The 24,737-nt window shown below is 42.3% G+C and overlaps 1 protein-coding gene across 5 annotated transcripts in view; it reads left to right on the top strand.

The window, feature by feature from the left end:
* The window catches only part of Arb2a (ARB2 cotranscriptional regulator A), a 464,203-nt gene extending 439,668 nt beyond the window's left edge, over positions 1-24,535 (top strand). For all 5 annotated transcript variants that reach the window (XM_059276570.1, XM_059276574.1, XM_059276573.1 and 2 more), the window contains one exon: positions 21,680-24,535. In XM_059276570.1, coding sequence (XP_059132553.1) covers positions 21,680-21,822 — 143 coding nt within the window. In that variant the 3' untranslated portion in view covers positions 21,823-24,535. The remainder of the gene's footprint in view (positions 1-21,679) is intronic.
* Positions 24,536-24,737: the final 202 nt, after the last annotated feature.

Below are 24,737 nucleotides of genomic sequence, written 5' to 3'. Positions count from 1 at the left end.
GTACTAAGGTCGTTTGCTAAAAGTATCAGAAAACATACTGATGAAGTAGTTAGTATTCTCCTCCTGAAATTTCACATTGAAGAAAAACTACCATTTAAAAGATATAAAATAATGGGAGGAGAAAATGGGGCTGGGAGGAAGAGGTCCAGAGCAGGTAAAAGTTGAGGTAAGAACGATTAAATACGCATGTGTGTAAATGTCACTATTGTACAATTAATATATCCTAATAAAAATACTCCCATAAAAAGGAATTACAGTGTGTCAGTGGGTAGAGTAGTATGGACAAAACCTGGGGTTCGATCACCAACAACACATAAAACCAGATATGGCAGCACACCCCTAGAAACCCAGCACTTGGAGGTTAAGTCAGGAGAATCAGTCAAGGCCATCCTCAGGTCCATGGTGAGATGCAGGCTGACCTGAACTACAGAAGACCCTCTCTCGGAGAGAGAAAAAAAAAGCTAGGCATAATGTCTCCTACCTCTAATCCAGTGCTCCAGAGGCTGCAACAGGGGATCCACGAGTTTGAGGGAAGCCTCAAACAAACACACAAAGAAAACCAAGTCTTATAGAAAGAAATAAAAGTAGAATATGTTATTATGACGTAGTGAATTCTATTAACTTCTGCTAGTAATATATAATATGACAAAGCAGGTAGAAGTAAAAAAGTAATTATTAAATCTTACTAATTTAAAATTTTGTAGATGTATTTCTTTTATATTTGTTGCCTACTGGTGTATATATATCTGCATGCCTGGTGTCCAGAAGAGGGTGTCAGGTCCCCTAGAACTGTGGTTGTGCGTCACCATGTTAGGTGCTAGGAATTGAACCTGAGCCTTCTACAAGAGCACCAAGTGCTCTCAACCTCTGAGCCATTTCCTCAGCCCCTAAAGCTTAGAAATTCTCAGTGTGCAATCCTGGACTTAATTCTGTTCTGGAAAGACTGACTGACGTAAGGACAGCAGCCAAAGTGACGTGCAGGTTTAGAGTGAGGTGCTGTACATCCATGCACAGCCTGAGTTTGGTAGCTGTGCTGTGACCATAGAAGAGAATGCCCTGTGCTTAGGAAACACATCCTAAGGGGGATAGCATTCCAAAGGGGATGGCATTCTAGTCTACTTTCAACTAACTCTTCTATGTGTGTACACACCTGGGGAGATGGAGACAGTGAAGGAGGGAAGGAACGCCTGGGACATGTTTTTGAAAACTAATGAATCTGGATAAATAATAACTAACTGTTAACTCTCCTACAATTTTATAAGTTTGAAAATATTTTAAAATTAATTCCGATTTTAAACTTAGTTTTATGTTATTGTTATTGTTGTTTGGGTTTTTATTTTTTTAGATGTGTTGATTTTGTGTGTATGAGTGTTTGTCTGCGTGTGTGTGTGTGTCTGTGTGTGTGTGTGTGTGTGTACCATATGCATGCCCGGAACCTGGGCAGGTCACAAGCAGCATCAGATTCTCTGGGAGTAGAACATGGTTATGAACCACCTTATGGATGTTGAACACCTAAGGCTGGGTCCTCTGCAGGGACAAGTGTTAAGGGGATGCTGAGCCATCTCTCCAGCTCCATGTTTGGGGGTTTAATGTTTAATTTGTTTTATTTCTGTGTGTGTGCACATATGCACTCATGTATATATAATGTACATGTGTGTCTGGGAGCACGGAAACCACAGAGGATGCCAGGTGTCCTCTCACAGCCTCTCTGCCTGCCCCTCCTCCAAGGCAGAGGCTCACACCTTAGCCAGGCTGGAAGCCAGCAAGCCCAGCAATCCTCCTGTCTCTGCGCAGCTCAGCACTGGGGCTGCTGTCAGTTTCAGGAATGTTTGGTTTGTGACGTGGGTGCTGGGATCTGAACTCCAATCCTTCCATTTTCAGGGCCAGAGCTCTCAGCCATAGAGACACCTCAGTGCTCCTGGCCTCCACAAAATGATCCCATACTGCAGGCTGGCCTGGATGTAGCTCCCGATGTAGCCCACCCTGGCCTCAGGCTCATGACAGTCTACCTGCCCCAGCCTTCCTAGAGCTGAAGTTTTAAGACTGCACCACCACACCTGTCTAAACAGTATTTCTAAATTTATTTTCTTAGAATATTGTGTACTAAAGTATTTTATACAGAGATATGAAATATTAAAATTATAACACTCTGATACATTACTTCATTAAATCTGATTTTTTTTTAATTTGAGGGTGTTTTATTTTTGAGATTATAATATTTCTCCCTTCCCTTTCCTCCCTCCAAATTCTGCCATATACCTCTCCCCTTTCTCCTTCAAATTCATGGCATCTTTTTTTTTTAATTAAAACTGTTTTTACATACATATGTGTATATGCACATATATTCCTAAATAAAACCTGCTCAGTCCATATAATTTTGCTTGTATGCATGTTTTCATGGCTGACCGTTTGGCATTGGACACTCAATATTGGTGTGCTATTCCCTGAGAAGAACGCCTTTCCTGTCCCCAGCTTTCCTCAGTTGCCTAAAGTTCTTTCTGTAGGACTGAGGCCTCATAGGCTTTCCACCATCCTCTTTGGCATGTTCATTGGTGTCTTCCTTGTTCAGCTCACATTTGATGGCCATGTTGGTGAGATTTTACAGGTGTAGCTTCTGACATCGCGAAGAGACAATGTTTTTGTTTGTAGAAGAAACTTAGGAACTTGGGACCCTGTAGCAGAGGAAAGCTTTCCTGTTTGAACCTGCTTTAAAGATTAGATGGCTCAGCCGGGCGGTGGTGGCGCACGCCTTTAATCCCAGCACTCGGGAGGCAGAGCCAGGCGGATCTCTGTGAGTTCGAGGCCAGCCTGGGCTACCAAGTGAGTTCCAGGAAAGGTGCAAAGCTACACAGAGAAACCCTGTCTCGAAAAACCGGAAAAAAAAAAAAAAGATTAGATGGCTCATTATTGAACTTGAATGTGGAAAACATTAGAAATGCAAAACAGCTTTATTAAGAGGGAAACACTTTCAAGTCAATTTTTACTCAAAAGAGAATTGCTCATAAAATGGTCTGCTTGTGTTATGTTTTCCACCACATGTAACTGTAAATAAGCATCTGTCTGCATATCTGGGCTTTAAACTTACAGACTTTTGCTCTGGGGCCTTAAACTTCAAGTTAAAAGGTCTCTTCAAAGACCTCTTAAAGGAACCAATTTATTTTTCATTTTGACGTAGGAGATGATTGAATGATCCCAGAATGACTCTAATAGAACAGATTGAAGGATGCAAACATCCTCTCATTTGTCACCATGTGAAGATAGTTTTAATTTGAAATGTTTTATTTGCCTTTTAAGATAATTGCAGTCACTTCAGTGGTAATGTTTGGAAGGAAGGAAAGAGATACTAACTCTGTATAATGGTCCATCTCACTTGTCTTGCCATGTAGTTTGATAAGATTCTTGTAAATGATAATATTGTAAAACAGGTGGTTGTGACGGGCTGAGACTGCTCTAAGATTGAGGCTTAGGAAAACAATTTATAACCCACAGAACCCACCTTTTTGTCTTATTTTTTTCTTTTTTATCATATTTTTATTACTTAAAACAATTTTAAATTTAAAGGCATTTTGATCATATTCTTCCCTTTCCCCAAGTCCTTCCTGATCTTCTCTCCCCCTCTAACCACCCAACTTTAAGTTCTTTCTCAAAATACAAACAAAAACCAAATACAATAACAAAACCAAGAAAAGAAAACAATACCAAAAAGAAGAAAAACATAAACAAAACAAAACATAAAACTGTAACCAAATAAAAGCACACACAGAAAAAAAACTGTGGGGTCATTATGTGTTGGTCAATTCTTCCTGAATATGAGGCCTGCCTTGAAGTAATTGATATACCCAGTGTCACCACATTGGAGAAAAGTCATATCCCCTCTCCCAGGAGGTAAAAATTTAGTTGTTAAAGCCTAGTGGCTAGGTTTTCACACATTCATTCATCATTCATTCATTTTTAAATACAACAAAATAAAATATAGTAAGATAAAACAAAAACTGTAACATAGAAGTTGAACAGGACAAATATAAGAAGGAAAAGAGCCCAAGAGAAGGCATAAGAATTAGAGACATACTCGTTAACACACTCAGAAACACCATTAAAACACTAAACTGGAAGTTGTATTTATAGACAGAGGACCTGTGTAGGCCCTGGGCATGCTGCTTCAGTCTCTGAGGTCCTATGAACTTTGATTATGTTGATGTAAAGGGCCTTGTTTTCTTGGTGTCCTCCATCCCTTCTGGCTCTTACACTCTTTCTGCCCCCTCTTCTGTGGGGTTCCCGGAGCTCTGAAGGGAGGAATTTGATGGAAAACATCCCATTTAGGGCTGAGTGTTCCAAAGTCTCTCACTCTGCATAAGGTCTCTCTGTGGGTCTCTGTATTTGTTCCCATCCAGTGCAGAAGGAAGCTTCTCCGATGATGGCTGAGCAAGGCACTGATCTATGAGAATAGCAGAATGACATTAGGAGTCATTTTGTTGCTATGCTGTTTGTTTGTTTGTTTGTAGTATTTGGTTTTACCCCAGGTCCCTGGGTTATCTATTCTTGGGTTCTTGATCACTCAAGCAGTGTTGGGTATGGGTTCCATCTCATGGTATAGCCCTTTAGCCAAATCAGATATTGGATATTGGTTGGTCACTCCCACAGACTTTGTGTCACCATTGAGTGGCATATCTTGCAGGCAGGACACCACTGTAGAGCAAAGAGTTTGGGGCTCTGCTGGTGTTTACATTTCTCTTTTGGTAGTGTGCAGAGTACCTTCCTGTACTAAAGATGCTGGAATATGGGGGGTAAAGCTCTATATAGGCACGAGTTCTACATCTCCATGTCCAGTGAGCTGTGTAGGTGTTGTCTTCAACAATGGGGCCTTGTTGTCAGTTTGTGGAGAGTAATCTATAGTCTTGGCAACAGCCTGGGTTGTTTGGGGATTCCTGTGGGGCCCCTTTTGCCAACAACTCAATTAGATGTAACCCAATCCCATCATTGGACCACAGGAGATGGCCAGTTGGGACTCTGTCTCCCTCATTATTTGGTGATTTCATTTAGAACACTTTCATAAATGATATATATTTTAGGAAGTTTATACTCTATTAGGTTTCCTCACTACCCATCAAATGCTCCTTAACTTTAGGGGTCTCTCCCCATGTTCCCTCCCACAACCCTTCTCCCCTCCCATCCCCACTTGACCCTCCCATTTCAGCCACCCATCCATAATTACCTATTCTAGTTCCCTTTCCTAATAAGATCTCGCTGTTCCCTCTCTTCCCTTAATCTCTACCTACCCTCTGTGGCAGAACCCACTTTTAATGAAGTCCTTTTTTTTTTCTCAAATTACTTTCTTATAATTTCAGCTTACATTCCTTCTGCAGTCATAAAACTTGAAACAGTTACATTGGGATCAAATGAAATTCTGAAGTAAAGTGAGAACTATTATTGATTATGGAATAAGTACATTCTTTTTCTTTGCATGGATAAAATACAGGTATGCACAAAAATATCTATCATCCAGTTTCTTCCCAAAGAATATAATCTCTAATTTTATAATGTATAATTCTAACTGACCAAAAAGTAAATGGTAACTATATACAACCACACTTACTTTATCTTGCTTTTCTGCTAGTCATCTATACCACCTGTTTCTTTTATTTTACTACAATATGTTTATATAAGTCATCTCAAGTACATTTTCAGTAGATGGCATGAGTAAGGACTACGCAAGCAAAGGTAACTGTTACTCTAATGATAATACACTGTCATTAAAATTGTTATTATTAACTCACTGTAGAGTTTTACTATATCTTATCCCACTTTATTATAATTTCTAAATATAATATTTTTCTGGGAAATATACCATGGCATTCTTTATGTTGGGATTCCTAAACTGTCTCTGCCTTGATACTACAGGTTTTCCTCCATATACAACTTCCTTTAGCAAGGTTTTTAACAAGCCTGTGTTTCTACTGATGGTTATAAATTTTTATCCAAAAATATTGAATTTTGATCAGTGCAAAACACTTTGTTTCCATAAGCCAACATTTTCTTATTTTCATGTGCAGATAAACCTATCTTAGTCTTACAAGAGTATGTTCCTCTCAGTATGACTTTTTAAATTTACTCTGTGGTGTAAAAATAAAATAATAGATGCCATAAACCTAGAATGACACCCAAAGAGTATCTGAGATTCTCTGGAAAATAATCCCCATCCTTTCTTTAATATGGTCAAATATAAGTCTTACATTGATTTTAAATTTCTTCAAAAAGAAGGACTTTCATGGTCGTGTAATAAAATTTAAAGTATTGCATACATAGGGCTGTAGAGATGGCTCAGTGGTTCAAAGCACGGGATGCTCTTCCAGAGGACCTCAGTTCGATTCCCAGTGTCAACATGATGGCTTAGACTTCTGTAACTACAGTTCCAAGGGATCTGAGACACTCTTTTGGACTCTGTGGGCACGGAATCATATGTTACACAGACATACATGCAGACAAAACACCCATACACATAAAATAACATGAAAAAAATTACTGAGAGGTAGTGTTGTACACATTTAATTTTAGCACTCAGGAAACAGAGGCAGTAGGATCGCTGAGTTCGAGGCCAGCCTGGTCTACAGAGTGAGTTCCAGGACAGCCAAGGATACACAGAGAAACCTTGTCTCTAAAAACCAAAAAAATAAAAAATAAAATAAAGTATTGGGTACAGCCAGTATATAAAACAAGGGAATGAAAATAACATGTTCTTGCTGAGTTCTGTAGCACAATTAAGTTCATCTATATTCTTAAGTATATTCATTTTCTACTACTATGTCTCAAACTCCAAGATTATGAATATTTACAATTGTAGAAGTAAACTTGATACCAGATTAAAAATTTAAATTCATAAGCAGTAAGTAATGAAAGATATTAGTGTGGGGGTCATCTGGAAAGTGGGGGGGGGCACCATTTGAAAAGCCCAGCTACAGTTTTGAAGTGTTGTGTTAGAAGACATATCCATGTAAATGCAATCAGGCTTATGACTATAAACAATCTTTATAACCTTTCTGAGTCATTGTTTCGTCGTACCTGGCTGTATACAGTTCATCAGGAAGCAGTCCTTAGTGAAAGTTTATGTTCAGTTTAATTATTCATAAAGTCTCCCTAACCTGATACTCTCTAATACTACCTGATAGTAAATGTTTGTAAAATAATCAACAGTAGAAGTTGCTATTCTTACATGATTCATCTGTGAATATATTAAGTTGTGCACGTAAATACTCAAAGTCTAAGAAACCGTGCCATGTAGAAAGCACTGGCAATGTGGTTTTCAATTTTTTCAAAGAGCTAGGTTGTTGGTGAAGGCTTGTAATCCCCACTTCTCGACAGGTTGAGACAGGAGGAGTGAGTTAATACGGCAAACCAGGTGGGGAACAGTTTCATATTTCAGCATACCCTTAACTAGGAAGACAAGAAACCCATATTAGACATCTAACTGGCAGTATGGAAACAGCCATGGTCTTCACCGAGGACACATGCATGACCACTAACCAATAACAAACAGTATTGCCTGATGGAGTTGCTCTTAATGTATCATCAGGAAACCAATAAAAATAGAACATGTGATGTGATAACTTGATGCCAATTTTGCATTGTTCATAAGAATTGTACTCACTAGATCAGGTTATTGGTATATTAGTCTACTTTGTTAATAATTTTGCACTGTTTATAAGAATTGTACTCACTAGATCAGGTTATCAGTATATTAGTCTACTTTGTTAATAGTTTAAGGTTTGACTTTTTCATTTTAATTTTTACTGAAAACAGATTCTCCTTTTATATAGTACATCCTGACCATTGTTTCCCCTCCCACCACTCCTCCCAGCTCCTGACCACCTCCCCCTCCCCCAGATCCACTCCCCATCTGTTTCCCTTCAGAAAACAGCAGGCCTCCCAGAGACAACAACCAAACATGACAAAACAAAATACACTAAGACAAGACAAAAGCCCTCATATCGAGGCTGAACAAGACAACTCAACAGGAGGAAAAGAGTCCCAAGAGCAGGAAAAAGAATCAGAGACACAGCAGCTCCCACTGTTAGGAGTCCCACAAGAACACCTAGCTAACAGTCATAGCACATACACAGAGGACCTGGTGCAGACCCACGCAGGCCAGTGCCTGCTGCTTCCGTCTCTGTGAGCCCATGTGAGCCCTGCTTAGTTGATTCAGAGGGCCATGTTCTCCTGGAGTCCTCCATCCCCTCTGACTCCTACAGTCTTTCCCCCCTAAAAACTTTAAAATTTAAATTATAAAACTTTTGTTTATAGTTTAAAGTTTTATAACTGGAAAAAGTAAAGAATCTAATTATTAGAAAGGAAAAATCAAAACTGAACTTATTTACATTATGCTATGATTATAAATATGTAGAAAACTCAAAATCTAGTTTTTTTTTTTTATTTTGTTGTTGTTGTTTTTGGTGTTTCAAGACAGAGTTTCTCTGTGTCATGGAACTCACGCCATAGACCTTAGCTGGCCTCCAACTCAGATTCACCTGCCCCTGGGATTAAAGGTGTGCACCACCATGCCCAGTTACAGATAGCATTATTAGGATAAAAAGACTAATTCAGCAAGATTGTCAGATACAAATTCACTACATAAAAATGCATTTTATATACCAGTAACAGTTAAAGTGTTTAAAACTCTTATTTATTTTATCTTCAACAAATATTAAACACTAAGAATTGTAAGTAATAAGTCATTGTATATTTAATCACCCAACTAACAAAGTGCTCGTTGTTCTCAGATTAGAATTGAATGCTGGCACAAGTTCCCTTTTCTTCCTATTCTTTTTTCATTTTCTTTCTAGGCTGATCTCAATGACCTTGAATGCCCACCTTCTTGCCTCTATCTCGTAAGTGCTAGTATGATGGGCATAAGCTGTCACACCTCTGCCTACTCTTCCTTCCTTCCTATTTTTGATTGATTGATTGATTGATTGATTGATTGATTGAGTTAGGATATGCACAGGAACCACAGTGGACATATGGAGGCCAGAGGACAGCTTTCAGCTCTCTCCATCCATGGGTGGGTTCTGAGCATCAAACTCAGGTCATGAGGCCTGGGGCGCTCTTGTTCTCTTCCTCTTCCCTCCCTGAGAGACTGACCCTGAGTGCCTGGGTCACTACTGACTCAGCCTTCTGAGTGGTTGACTAGGTTGTGGCTACACCACTGTATCAGACTTAGCAGGTCTTTTGTTGGTTTGTGGTTTTGGTTTTTGTACACGTGAAGTTCTGGATCCCCAAGACCACCTTCCCAATTGACTGTTTTAGTAGAGTGGAAAACTGACAGATTCACAGACCTCCCTGAAAACTGTTAACAGCTACAGCCAAACATGCCACAGCAGAAATGTAGCTAATAAAGCAGCCCCCAGAGCAGAGTCCAGGGCAGCACCAAGCTTGGCTTCCAGTTATCGTTTCCCAGTGGAATCAAGGACAGCACTGTTGTATTTTCAAAAAAAAAAAAGTGAGAATACACATGGAATATTCCAAATCAAAAACTCTCACCAAACTTTAGTATCCAAACTTCTTAATTTTTTTCATTTATTTATTTCTTTGTGTATGGGTGTTTTGCTGGCATGTATGCACACTGTATACTTATCTGCAGTGCCTGGAGAGGCCAGAAAGGGACGTCTGATCTAGTACTCGAGTTCCAAAGGGTTGTGAGGACTGGGAATAGAACCCAGGTCTCTACAAGAGCAGCCAGTGCTCTTAACTGCTGAGCCGTCTCTCCAGCCCTGGTATCTAGAATTTTTATTGAAACTCAGTTACATTGAAGTGATTTAGCACCTGTGTGGTGCTAACTTTAGTCTCTAGATCCTCCAGAAATTGAGGTAGTAACAGAAGAGCCAAGCCACCCACCTCTCTTTAATAAACTGCCCAATTTGGTCAAAGCCAAGGACAAAGGTGGCGTCTGTCCTTGACAAGATTAATTCTGTATAATACAATAGATACAGGAAAGATTACTCTAGAATGTATGGGGAAAGGCAAAGGAACTATGTGCCTGAGTATGAGTTTAGAAAAACAAAGAATAAACAGAAGAAATAGCCTTTCTGTTCTAATACAAAAACAGAGAAACTGGGTCTTCAGACACAAGAAGCAAGAGGTAAAGTGATATAATGACTCTGGAAGCCATGCCAGTTTCTCTTAAAACTACACACACAACTAACAACCGCACTCATGGATATTGCAGAAAAATAAAAACTATGTTCACATAAAAACTCAGTACTTAGGCAAATACTCGTCTCTCAGCTTCTTGGCCGCCATTGTGTGAGCTGCTGTGGTCCCACACACCCTCCTGTCATGATAAACTGAAAGTATCGGCCAAAGTCAATCTTCTCCTTTTGTTCAGGTGTTTATCATAGGGATAAAAAAAAATGTGACAGATTCAGAAAAGAAGGACAAAGAAGTGGAGATGTTACTGTGACCATTCAGTCACATGGTTCAGAAGCCTTTGCCAGTGGTTTCTGGAATTTGTGGAAGTTTAGAGACTAGGCTGGAGAAGCTCTAGAATGCTTGAGCCCACATAAATTGTAATTCTGATGTGCTCTCAGAAAACCAGAATGCTGATGGGTGTGAACTATTAAGCCTGTGCTTACGAATTTCAGATGGGAATAAGACCCTGCAGGGAACTGGAGGTTGTTCATAACATTGTGCTCAAGGACTCGTCTGCATTTTGTCCATGTCCTAAAACTTTGTGGGAAGCTGAATTTGAAGAGGAAAGCAGTTCATATGGAAGAGGGATTTCGAGGTGGCCTAGCAGTTGGACTGTTGTGTGATTATTGCTGTACGGTATAGTAACCAAGAGTACAGTGAGAAGTGTGAGCAAAGAATAAAAGCTTAGAAAACCTATAGTTCCCCAAGAAAAGAAGTGCATGCAAAGTTGTGTCCAAGGAGAGTAGAGTGTGCCAGATGCAACGAGACAAGGTTTCATCAAAAAGAAACCAAGTCCTTTGCTTTGGGACAATAGGAAAAGTGTCCTGACAGGCAGCTCAGGAACTGGCCTGAGCCCACCCATCACAAGTTCAAAGCTATGGAGTTTTAGTTCATTTGAAAGACTATTCTAAGAGAGCTTCAGAGTGCCCTGCTCACACAAAGCCACCTTGGAAAGCCTTTCCTCATGCCCAGCCACCTGCAGGCTGCTAAGACCATGGTCCCATGAGTCTCTTCCTGGTTAAACTGGCTTTGTCTGTAGGATGAGGATTTTACAGTCGTACAGAATGTGAGACTTACAAATTCATTGGGGATTTTACCAAGATTTCAAAAGAAGCCTTCACAGTGTGTGGCAGGATGAGAACTCCTTCAGAGAGTTCCAAAGCAGGTGAAGCCTAGGATGCAGTGGAGACCTCAGGAAATTAGAGAGAAAACATGGACTATCTGCCAAAGGAAAGCCTCAGGTAATGAGCAGAAGCCATGTGAGCCACAACTGGACAGTCCATAGGAGCAGGCCTGCACAGACCTTCGGGAACATACCACTCCAGAGATGGAGTGACAGGTTTAACTTGAACCCTTCTAGGGTTCAGTCTTTCCTTGCTTTTCTTTTTTTCCTCCTTTGTGGAAAGAGAATGCCTGCTCTGAACCAGTAAATCTTGAGAGTATATCGGTATGGACTTCTCCTGAGGGGACTTGCCTTGAACATAGTTGGTGCCACCCAACAGGTGGCGTGCTGCATGGAATAAAAGAGGAAAGTGGCCTCAGTGGTATACCAGAGATGTGCCTCACTAATCTTGTAGGAATTATTAATCCTCAGACCTGCCATGTTTCTGTCACACCCAAAGATTCCATAACCGTGACAACCTTTTTCTTCTTGTTCTTCTCAAACTCTGTCTACAGAACTCTGTCCCAAGTTTTTCATCCCACTCTCTTACAGGCCAGATCCCTGTTAAAAATCCTTCTCTACTCAACTCTAATTGATGACCACCCTTCCCCTTGGTATCCACCATCCCCTTTGGTCTCTTAACTCCCTCTGTTGTATCTTGTCATCGTGCTTTTCACACTCTGGAGGGATTGTCTTCCTTGGTTGCTTTACATTTTTTGTCATCTCCTACTAGCAAGCATGCTTCAAGAATAGAGCTCATATATATCCTGCTCGCCACTACACTCCCAGATCCAAGAAACAGAACATGGAATACAGTAAACACATGTGTGAATGAACTAAAGTCAGGAACTCTAGGAGAAATTACATGCCCACATGTCTGTTCTATCACATGGTCTATAAAGTTAAGGACCAGGAAAGATTCAGACAACTGAGCCAGTGTGTAGTTTGGTTTAGTTTCGGTTCTAAAAGAGAAATATGTATTTAGATCTCTTGTCCGTTTTTATTTTTTTGTGTATGGTAAAAGTCCGGTCTCACTTTTTGTGAAATGCCAGTCATCTCGCCCCCATTTGTTGAAGACATTCTCCTTTCCTCTCAAGTCCTCTCAGTGGCCTTGTCAAAGTGAGCTGGTTTGGTTTCCAGACTCTCTACACCGGGTTCGTTGCTTTATACTATTTTATTACTGAGCTTCCTAATATGGTTTTAAGTTGTGAGGTGCCATCCCTCCTACATCGTTTCTCTTTCTCGGTGTTGCTCTGGCTAGTGAGGTTTTGTGGTTCTGTATAAATTTTAAGATTTTTTTCTTCTATTTCCATGGAAACTGCCATTAGAGTTTTAATAGGGATTTGTCACACTATGGGTAGACCTCCAGGTGCTAAGGAGTTGACAGACATAGAGAAAATTTACATGTGGACTCTTTAAAAAGCCAAATAAAAGCCAGGTATAGTAGTACACACCTTTAATCTCAGCACTCAAGAAGCAGGGGCCAGCCTGATTTACACAGAGAGTTCCAGGCCAGGCTACATAGAGAGACACTTTCTGAAACAAACATGTCGGGAGATAGAGACTAAAGAGATGAAGCTGGTGGTGGGGTGGGGAGCAAGGAGGAGAGGAGGAGATGATAGAGACTGAAGAGATGGAGATGGGGTGGGGTGGGGAGCGAGGAGGAGAGGAGGAGATGATAGAGACTGAAGAGATGGAGATGGGGTGGGGTGGGAGAGAGGAGGAGAGGAGGAGATGATAGAGACTGAAGAGATGGAGATGGGGTGGGGTGGGGAGAGAGGAGGAGATGATAGAGACTGAAGAGATGGAGATGGGGTGGGGTGGGGAGCGAGAAGATAGAGACTGAAGAGATGGAGATGGGGTGGGGTGGGGAGAGAGGAGGAGATGATAGAGACTGAAGAGATGGAGATGGGGTGGGGTGGGAGAGAGGAGGAGAGGAGGAGATAGATGATAGAGACTGAAGAGATAGAGATGGGGTGGGGTGGGAGAGAGGAGGAGATGATAGAGACTGAAGAGATGGAGATGGGGTGGGGTGGGGAGCGAGGAGGAGAGGAGGAGATGATAGAGACTGAAGAGATGGAGATGGGGTGGGGTGGGGAGCGAGGAGGAGAGGAGGAGATGATAGAGACTGAAGAGATGGAGATGGGGTGGGGTGGGAGAGAGGAGGAGAGGAGGAGATGATAGAGACTGAAGAGATGGAGATGGGTGGGGTGGGGAGAGAGGAGGAGATGATAGAGACTGAAGAGATGGAGATGGGGTGGGGTGGGAGAGAGGAGGAGAGGAGGAGATGATAGAGACTGAAGAGATGGAGATGGGGTGGGGTGGGAGAGAGGAGGAGAGGAGGAGATAGATGATAGAGACTGAAGAGATGGAGATGGGGTGGGGTGGGAGAGAGGAGGAGATGATAGAGACTGAAGAGATGGAGATGGGGTGGGGTGGGAGAGAGGAGGAGAGGAGGAGATGATAGAGACTGAAGAGATGGAGATGGGGTGGGGTGGGAGAGAGGAGGAGAGGAGCTGGTGTCGTCTAGAGAACCCATTGCAGTAAGTGCAGAGCATGAGCAAGTCCAGGTGCCTGCTGTGCCACATGAACAGGGTACAGTAATGTTGTATTAGTGGTTTGGGGAAGAAAAAATTTAAAGCTGTTCTTATCATGAAAGAAAATAATTGTGTGAGGTGACATGTTAATTTGTTCTGCTGGAGTGACCATTTTACTCTGTGTGTATTATAGACATCAAACATATTCAATAAAATTTATGTTTAAATAATATTTAAATCATCTAAAATACCAGAAGAAAGTGGCAACAGGAAAGAGAACTTTTCACCCATGGGTGCATAGGTGTTTTTGCCTGTGTATCTGTATGTACACCGTCTGTGTGCAGTGCCAACCAAGACCAGAAGAGGGCATCAGATCCCTTGGGACTGGAGTTACAAGTGGTTATCAGCTGCCATATGGGTGCTGGGAACTCTGGAAGAACAGCCAGTGCTCTTAAACTTCAGTGTTTTGGTGTATCTTTAGAGGCCAAGTCTTAAGTAACGTGAGGAAACAGGCACTAAAACCAAAGAAGGCAGGCCGGGCATAGTGGTATACACTTTAATCCCAGCACTTGGGAAGCAGAGGTATGTCTGTGGATATCTGTGAGTTTGAGGCCAGCTAGGTCTTCAAAAAGAGCCAGAACCTACACAGTAAGACCCCTATCTCAAAACTGAAAAAGGAAAGAGAAAGAAAGGAGGGAGGAGGGAGGGAGGAAGGAAGGAAGAAGGAAGAAAGGTAGAAAGAAAGCATCTCTATACCAGCTATCTAGAATCAATAGATAAAGTAATAAAAATGCATCTATCGTTATTGATTTTGTGGAGGCTGATTAGGACAGTTCGCCCTGGGGTTCAGTGTGAGACCTGTCACTACTAAAGGTGCTACTCACATCAAGAATGTTTACTTCCCAGAGTTGCTCCTTGGATCTCCTTGCCTTCTTATGTCCCACCAGAGCTAAGAGGTATTTGGCAGAAAGTTGCTAATCAAACACAGGACGGGCTTCCCCAGAAGCTGCAGGTGTCTGGGCTTTCTACATCCCGGATTTTTGTCCATATCCGACATCTCATGTTTAGGGTCTCAGCAGAAAGCCAGTGGACTTGCAAACATGTTAGCAGTGGAAAGAGAAGTGCCTGTCTTTCGCTGCAGCGTGCTCACTGAGCGGCAGCTGGCATTTCTGTCACACAGTCCTGATCAATGCCCTTGCGTGGAACACCTCCCTATGGCAGATTCCCACTTCGAGCCACTTGGAGCCACGGGGCTTCCTCAGCAGCCGTTCTCCGTTCAGATATGAGCTTGTATTTTTTAATTATATTCTTTTTAGAAACTCCAGCATTCATTTTAAAACAAATTTTAGTGGTTATGCTTTCTTTTTAGGTGGCACATTGTTTCTCGGTGCTCTTGAGTTTTTTCTGATTCTTTATAACATTCTAAAAATAACTGTTGGTGAGCCCATAAATTCATTAGTTAATCCCACTGGGGCTCACTAATACATATTACAGACTCTTGATTTATATATATGAGATTTTCTCAAGAATTCCCTTACCTGTTATTATCAACATAGCTGTATTGACAGGGTCTCTATTGCTTCCTAATTGTGCGTACCTCTTTCTCTTGTTAAAGATCAATTTTTAAAATGAAACCTTGTCATTTTGAAAGTATCATAGACATGGTACCCTGTTAATGTATCTCATACACATTTTCTTCTCTCCTTTGTTATAGTAACTTACAATGTTTATTCATTACCTTTTGCTTTAGAAAAAGGGGGAAGAATGGAGACAAAATAGGAGTACATGTGAGAGAGTTCTTTCTGAAATAAAGATACAAGAAAACTCTGTCATATTCAGAGGTGACTTTGTGAACAGTGATATTCCCTATTCTCCCCATAACCCGACATGTAAATTATACATGGAATGTTGAAATTATTCCACAACCTTTTGGTCTTGGGACATATAAGATAAAGTAACTACTAATAATTAACAGTGACTCAGACCAAGAAATTCTTTTGAATTGTATTTTTTTGGTAATGTTTCTCCACAGTTCTAATGTTCTTCGGTCTCTGCTCTCTGTTCATCGCGTGTAATTTACCAGTGAACCTCCTCTCTGGCCAGTCACACATACTTTCGTGTGTGTGTGTGTGTGTGTGTGTGTGTGTGTGTGTGTGTGTGTGTAACATCACTTGTTTGACTGTTTGCTTCTGGAGACCTTCCCTCTATTATAGAACTTGTTGATGGTGTAAGTTGTACTGGTTTTCATGTTAAGACACTCCTTTTACTGGGCTTGGAGTATAGCCCAGTATCAGAGTGCATACTCAGCATTCAAAAGCCCTGAGGACAATCCCAGCACCAAAAGACATACAAAAGTCATTTATACTTAACTTTTTACAGATTTGTTTGTATTATTTTAATTATATGTATGGGAATATAAGTGCAGTTGAGTTCAGTTGCCCACAAAGGCCAAAGGCATGAGATCCCCTGGAGTTAGAGTTGTAGGTGGTTGTGAGCAGCATGGTGTGGACACTGGAAATTGAACTCAGGTCCCCTGAAAAAGCTCTTAAAGACAGAGCCCTCTCTCCAGCCCCCTATATTTGACTTTTTAAAACACCTGCAAGAAACCGGGCGGTGGTGGCGCACGCCTTTAATCCCAGCACTCGGGAGGCAGAGGCAGGTGGATCTCTGTGAGTTTGAGGCCAGCCTGGGCTACAAAGTGAGTTCCAGGAAAGGTGCAAAGCTACACAGAGAAACTCTGTCTCGAGGGAAAAAAAAAAAAACCTGCAAGAAAAAAATGGGTTTCAACTTCAAAATAGTGTACATCTACCAAGATATCAAGTATTTTTTAGCTAAATAAATATTTATATTTTTTTACCCCCGTGCACACCCCCTCTACAGAGAAAAATGCTACACAGTAAGATCAAGTGAACAAGAACATAGACAAGGCTGATGTCTTAGTTTCCTTTCCTGCTGCTGTAGTAAAATGCCCTAATAAATGCAACTTAATGAAGAAAAAATGGTATTTTGGCTCATAAATCAAGGGTACAGTCCATTAGGGTGGGGAAGTCAGGAGACTGGGAACTTGAAGCAACTGCTTACGGCATCCACAGAGCACTAACTACAGGCTACTCAGCTCCCTCTCCACTTCAAACCCAGGACCCCAGCCAGGACCCCATGGGGGGGTGGATCTTCCCACCTAGATTAATGCAATTAAGATAATCCCCAAGGAGCACGTCCAGAGGCCAGCTCTCTGGTGAGTCTAGACTTTGTCAAGTGGACAGTTAACACTAAACATCACAACTGACTTGTAAGGAGCACTTGGGTTGGTTACCATGGGAAAGAGTGATATAGAGAAGACAGAAGAGAAAACAGTGTTGCCCTGTCTTCCTGCTCCATGAGCATGTCATCCTCAGTGACACTTTGTTTATGGAGCTAGAAAGATGGTTAAAACAAACAAATGCTCTTCCAGAGGAACTGACTTCAGTTTCCCAGCACCACACCATGTGGATTCTTAGCTAGGGTTATCAGCGCTGTGCTGAGAGGGTTTGTTTGCCTTCTGCCTCCACAGCACTGCTCATCACGGAAAGAAGTCAGGACAGGAACTCAAGCAGGACAGGAACCTGCAGGCAAGAGCTGATGCAGAGGCCATGGAGGGGAGCTGCTTACTGGCTTGCTTCCCGTGGTTTGCTCAGTCTGCTTTTTTATAGAAGTCAGGACCACCAACCCACAATGGGCTGGGCCCTCCCATATCAATCACTAATTAAGAAATCCTCCACAGGCTTGAAGCCCAATCTTATGGAGCCATTTTCTTAATTGTGGTTCCCTCCTCTAAGATGACTCTGGCTTGTGTCAAGTTGACATAGAGCTGTCCAGAACAGGCAGCTCACAACTGTAACTCTAGCTCCAGGGACCTGACACTTCTGGACTTCAAAAGCATGCACTCACATGTGCATACACACAAACACACACACAATAGTCATAATTTAAAAATAAATATTTTAAGTCCCCGTTCTTTGAGCACTATTGTGTGCAGATTGTCATATTAATTTGTCAATATTTTCAATGGAACTTTGTCCCTGAAATGTTTTAACGTTTATTTTAATTACATTTGTGTGTGTGGTTGCTTTGCCTGCACTTATGTCTGTGCACTGCAGGGCCCACTAGGCCAGAGTAGGGTGTTGTTTAGTCTACACCTGCAGTTACAGATGGTCACCCACCATGTGGGTGCTGGAAAATGAACCTCCATCCTCTGCAAGAGCAGCGTGTGATTTTCACCACCGTCCACCTCTCCAGCCCCACCAAACTGTTTTAAATGATATCCAGATATATACTTGAAAGCGTGCATGTGAACCAAAACTGGCATGCATCTTCCAAATGCTACTTTTTAAATGTTAAAAGTTCGCTTCCAGTAACAGAGGGGTGACTGCATTAGTAAAATGCTTGCTTTTCAACCATAGGACATGAGTTTAATCTCCAGAACTCACATAAAAAGAAATTCGGGTGTGATGGTATGTGCTTGTAATCCCAGCACTGGAAAGGCAGAGTGAGACAGGCAGATCTGCCAGCCTATCCTACTTGGTAAGTTCCAAGAATAACACCTGAGGTAGTTAGTTCTCTGGCCTTCACATGCACACACACACACACACACATACACACACACACACACACGAACACATGCACAAAGTCCACTTCCAAAACTTAAGAAAAAAAAATTTTTTTAAGACGAGATTTCTCTCCGTAGCTTTGGTGCCTATCCTGGATCTCGCTCTGTACACTAGGCTGGCCTCGAACTCACAGAGATCTGCCTGGCTCTGCCTCCTGAGTGCTGGGATTAAAGGTGTGCACCACCACCACCCAGCTCTAGAAATTTTTAATTAAAAAACTTTTCAGAATTTCATACATGAGTAGTTTATTCACAACATTTCCACCCATCCTTCTTCTAGTCCCAACTCCATCCATATTAACCTCTCCTCAAATTAGTGACCTCTTCTCTGTTGTGTGTGTGTGTGTGTGTGTGTGTGTGTGTGTGTGTGTTCCATTTAGTGTTGCTTATGTCGAGAGGGAGCACTCCCCAGGGGGCTTGTCCAGGGAAAGCCAGATCCTCCCTATTTCAGCAGCTGTTAATTGCCTATATCTCTTCTTCTAAGGATGAGTCTGTGAGTTTTTTATAATTTTTATATTACACTTCAGTATGCGTGTGTGTGTGTGTGTGTGTGTGTGTGTGTGTGTGCGCGTGCGCGTGCGCGCGTGCGTGCGTGCGTGCGCACGCGCCATGGCACACATAGAGGTCAGAAGACAACATCCTGGGTCGTTTCCCTCTTTCTACCACGTGGGTCCAGGGAGTTGAACCCAGGTTGCTGGGCTCAGTGGAAAGCCCCCGTCTCACCAGCTCAAAAAGGAGATTTCTATAAAAATGTAAGATACGCATGTGCCAATTCTTCAGAAAAAATTCCACCTTCTGTGCCCTAACTCAGTTACCTAAAGGAGTGACTCAGTTGTCAGCCTACTTGACTTCCTAGTAACCCTCCCTCCTGATGAAGCAGACATCTAGTCATTCCTCCATCTACTTGCAAGGGTAAACGCTGGAGTAACACAGGCACTCAGCTCTCCTTCCTACACTGGTCTTCGCAGGCCAGGACTATGCTAGCCAAGAGGTGTCATGAGCTGAAACCCAAAAGATCCTTTAGTGAGTTTATCCTCAAGGACATCTGTTCATCCTTCAGAAAGATTGTCACTAGGGAAAAGGGGGGTTAAAGTTACTTAACAAATTGCTTGAGACCATTGACTCCCAAGTCCCTCCAGAGTCATAGATTGGATTGGTTTTCAAGGAGAAGGAAGAATTGTAAGAGGAGCTCCCTGGGAAAGTTACAAATGGATCCTCACCTGGGCAACACTGGTCAGTGTAGCTGATCACTAAGGAGAAATGCCCAGTGGTAGTAGAAAGTTAGGAAGTGAGAAGGAAAGAAACAGTTAACACTTGAGGAAAGGCTTACTGTGTTTGGAAATAGTTGTTGCCATGCATCTGAGGATGGACATTCAAAAGGAAGAAATACAGATTAAATACTCTGTCATCATGCCTGCAATTTAATAGTTATTACTGAACTGAAAGTGGATTGTCTACAGAAAAAGACAAACTTTTCATAAACCTACCAAGAGGCAGAGCCTCCTTCTGGAAATACTCATGGCATTTATTTGAAACAGATGTGTTTGAAGATATCTAGATATGTCCTTGATGGACATAATTTGACTTAGTAAAAAAAAAATGATATCAGCATGTTCCATGTGTTTTAAAAACCTGGTAATTTTACACACATACTGATGTAGTCAGATTTTTTCCCCTAAGAATTCTATTAACAATTATCAGAATTCATTCAGGCCCTTCAGGATTTACCAGTAAAACCTATACTCATCAATCCCTTCCACTGAATAAATTGAATTTTGCCAGAAATGCGTAAGCAAATAGAGAAATGACCTCATGTTTCAGTCTGAACACAGTGGTGTTGGAGGATATGTCTCCAGAGTATGACTTCAATATTGGCTCTTAGTTCCAAGCACAGGTTCACAAGGCCAGAGAAGAGGGGGTGAAGCCATCCTTGTGAAGGGCACCTGTGAAGAGATGAGTTCTTTGGTAGGAACAGCTCCCACAGCTAAGTCACATGCACACACTGTAGCTTTCTGCTCTCTGGCCAACCCAGTGCGCCACAGCATCGTTATTGTTATAACTCCCAGATTGTGATACTGTCACAAAGCTGTTGCTAGGCAACAAATGTGGTTACCAGGTCTCAGCGAATAGCTGAAGGGGGAAGGCAAAGTCTTGCACCATTGTAGAGTAACCATAGCAATGACCTACTATTACAGACTAAAGAATTATCATTAACAATGTTAAAGTATCAGAGGCCCTGAATTCGGAGACTTCCAAGCAGTATCTGCATAATTAAGTGATTGAGGACAAGATTCTGTTTCAAAGCTAACCACTCATAATTTCTATGGGGGGGGGGGGGTATTTGTAATTATTTTATTTTTAATTAAAAATCGATTATGAAGTTATTGGTTAAATTATACAAGCTATCACAAATAGTTTTTTTAAGCCCGGGTTACTCGTGTATTCCCATGCCTACATGTTACTTATCGCCTTTGTCAAACTAAAGGTTCCATTTGATTTGAAAATTAGTGTATAATATGCAACCCAAGCCACAGTCAGAAGCTGTGGTAAAATAACCTGGTAAATTGAAAATCTACCGCTTCTCTGAATACCCCGACTGAATAGGGGGCCTAAATGCTTTCAGTGGTTCCTCTTTGAAACACTTTTTGTCTGGCTTTTCTAGATCCATCCTCCTAAAATCTGTAAAGCGTGTGGCCCGCCTAGAATACTTTCAAGGCTCCTAGTCTCCTTTTGAATCTGGCCTTTCATTAAATATCTCCAGTGATTTGGTCCCCGTGACCTCGCTGGAGCAGTCGTGTCCAACATCAGAGACTGGGAGAGGCCAGAAAAGGAATCATTCCCGCTCTCTGCCTGGGAGCCCAGCCACCGAGCGCGGTGGGGTGGGTGTGGTGGACTCGGGATCCCGCACGCTGGGGAAACCAATCCCAGGCCTGGGGAAGTGGGTGGTTTCGAGGCGGGAGAGGGAGTGGCCCTTCCCGCTGAGCTACTGGATTGGCCCGGAGGGCGGAGGCCCCGGGCGCTCCCGGCGGCTCCTCGGGGCCCCGCGTCCTGGCCGGGGCGGGGGACCGGGACCGGGGAGCTCCCGGGAGGGCGGGGTCCGCCGCCTGCGGTGGCCACACACCCGCCACCCTTGTAATCCCGTGTGTGTCTCCGCAGGCACCGACCGCCACGAGCTCACTTCCTGGAAGAGCTTCCCGTCCATCTTCAAGTTCTTCGCGGAAGCGTCGGAGGCCAAGAGCAGCTCGCAGAAGCCGGCCCTGACGCGGCGCTCGCACCGGATCAAGCACGAGGAGCTGTGAGCGCGCCGCCGCCGCCGCCGCCGCCGCCGCCGCCCGAGCGCCCGCAGCCTCCCGGCCCCCATTAGATTGCTTTCTTCCTCCAGCACAGGGTCGCGATGCGTTCGTCTAAAATAGCGTTTTGCATTATTTCTAGATGAGTGCAACTGTCAAAGCAATATGGACTCGCAGCCGCGTCTCCCGCGGGCAGAGCCCGGGCTCGGCGCAGGGGTCGGCAGGCGGCCGAGCGCGGCCCGGAGCCCCGAGCCCCGGCTTCGAACCGCCCCGCCGAGCCGCGGGCGCTGCAGCCCCAGCGGCGTCTGCGCGGTCCTACCGCCCGCTCCTGCAGGGCGGCCGCTAGTGCCCAGCCTCAACCGAGCCCGTTTTGACTCCCCCTTAAACCCAGCAAGCTTTTATCCTAGACTTCAAACTTTCATTTTAACCAGGTTTTTCCCTCGGGTCATCTTATGAGCCCGTCTCTTTTTATAGAAAGCCACACACCCGGGTCCTAGAAATGCCAACTTTAAATTGAGAACATGAATGCCATGATGATTTTTGGGGAGTACAAATTGTTCTCTCCTGTAATGACCGATTTCCATTTCAAGACTGAAAGAAAAACTTTGAATAAAAATTCATAAAGTACTGAATCCGAATCCTGTTCTCCGGACATTCCTGCTTAGTAGAACGAGTCTTTATGTCTCTGACTTGAGGAGAGAACGTTCGAAGGAAAACGTAAGCAGGTATTTTAGATGCAGGTATAAGGCCCCATTTTCAGTGAGATTTCTAACTTATGAAAACTGACCCTACTGTTAAATATGTAACATGATGAGAGGCATTTAGATGATACACTCAAGGCTTGCTCTCTGTACTCCCATGTGGAGTACTGGTGGTAGTTACTAATCCGTACTGAGTGCTTGGACCTTTCTTGTAGTCAACCCTTGCGGTTACACCATTTGTTTTTTACTGTCATCAAGAAAATGAAACTGCATACCCTTGTCCTTCTGAAAGGCTAAGTAAAGTTAAAATGTTTCAGTTTTTATCCACAATAGGAAAAGAGAATGATATTCTCTTTTAGGTCCAAAATTTTTAGTGTTCCACTTCTTCTGATAGGGTTTTGCCATATAATTCCAACAGTTAGGTCCTTTAACCCAACTGGGATCTGGCCAGCACTGTGAAATACAGAAGATAAAATAGGTTGACATTTTACTGGCTTTTAAATTAAAACATTAAACATTAATTACTTGAAGAATTTAATTAGTGAAGATTATATCCAGTGGGTGAGATTGTGAATTTAATACTTCCAATCCTTTCTTAAGTAAATTCAACAAATAATGTGCCTGCCTTATTTGAGAACATGGAAAAGTATATCCAAAATTAACCCGAGGCACTGTCTAGTGCCTCAGAAGAATAACCTGGACTCAACAAGCTTATGGAGAATTTTTTTAGTATGAACTGATTTCAGCAAGTTTTAAAACTGGTAATATCTCATGTTCCTTGGCATCTACGTGCATTCAATAGTTCTGTGTTTTCAGTGCCGGTGAAGTAAAGTGGTAGTGGTCATGTCTGGTCATCTTCTGATACTACTTAAGCAGAAAAAACTTAAGAGGAAAATCAAAATGGCATTTTACCCCCAGCTCCTGGGCGAATTAAAATGTGTTACTCCAACAATGTCAAGCACATTGCCCTGTCATAGTGGCCCTTTACCTTCTAATTTTAGAAGGATTGGTGAGCGCTGTTAAAAAAAAAAAAAAAAAAAAGATAGCTTCCCAAAGGCTGGGTTTGGAAAACTGGTGTGGATTGAATGTATCTTACCAAATGTTATAAATTGTCTGGTGTTTTAGTATATGAAAATTCACAAGAAACTAATTTTGTGACATTAAGACAAAAACCAACACTTATGCAGGGATAAATCTGCGAAGGTTCTGCAGCTGAATTAAAGCAAAGTAAATGTGCTCAGCTTATGAACCAAAGGACTCCCGGTCCTTGCCTCCAGATCCCTCACTTGTATGGAGAGTGTCATTGATTCCTTATGATGATGATTTTATAATCACTGAATTGTAACCTTGTTATCTGTCTGGTAGAGAGCTATTTACAGAGTTACAGTTTGTAAATGTCTGTTACTACTTGTGGATCTGCATTGTAGCAGCCCACTGGAGCCAGACAAAGCACTCCAGAGAGAAGTGACTCCTTAGAACGTAGGATTTCTTAACCTGTTGATTGGGATGCTGTCGGTATATGTGTAATGATACTATTCACCTCGGGTTTTCTTGGGCTAACAACAAGCAGTTGACAGTACCCCACCTGCAGAGGGGTGGCCAGTGTTAATATTTCTTCTCTGGTCTTCTCCCTGTTATCTCCTTAAAAAGATTCTAGGCACGGGGTGGTATAAAGGTAGGCTGTGGGCTTTTTTTTTTTTTTCTTTAACCATATACTTAGTTCTTAGAGTAAACAGATTGAGAAAGACATAAATTGGAGATTCAGAATACTCCTGCTGAAGCTTCAGTACCGGGCAGCTGCTTTGGAGCTTTCTAAAGGGACCTAACATGCAGTCCTTGAAAGTCACACTGGATATTTGAAAGACCATCTACTTGTAATAGTGTTCTTTTCTCAAATCTCTACCTTGTGCTTCCTGGAATGCATTTTTGTTTATATGTCAAAAATAAATAAATAAAGCACAGGAGTTTCCTATAATCTCTTTTCTGTTAACATTTTAAAATAAAAAAGGTTTTTCCCACAAGCAACTGTGTGTTATTCCTCCTCAGAAGTTCTTTTCATCACCTGCACAGGGGCTTTCAAAGCTGAGACCTAAAGGAAGTGATTGGACCATATCCATCCATATTATAAGCTCATAGCTATTGTTCTTACTATTGCTATCGCTGTGAACAATATCCTAACTTAGCTGGGTCTCTACTTGGCTCACATATATCATAAAGATAACA

The sequence above is a fragment of the Peromyscus eremicus genome, chromosome 11 (assembly GCF_949786415.1).
Source record: "Peromyscus eremicus chromosome 11, PerEre_H2_v1, whole genome shotgun sequence".
Taxonomy (NCBI): Eukaryota; Metazoa; Chordata; class Mammalia; order Rodentia; family Cricetidae; genus Peromyscus; species Peromyscus eremicus.
Note: the sequence above shows the minus strand (reverse complement) of the source record. Positions and strands in the feature narration are given on the sequence as shown.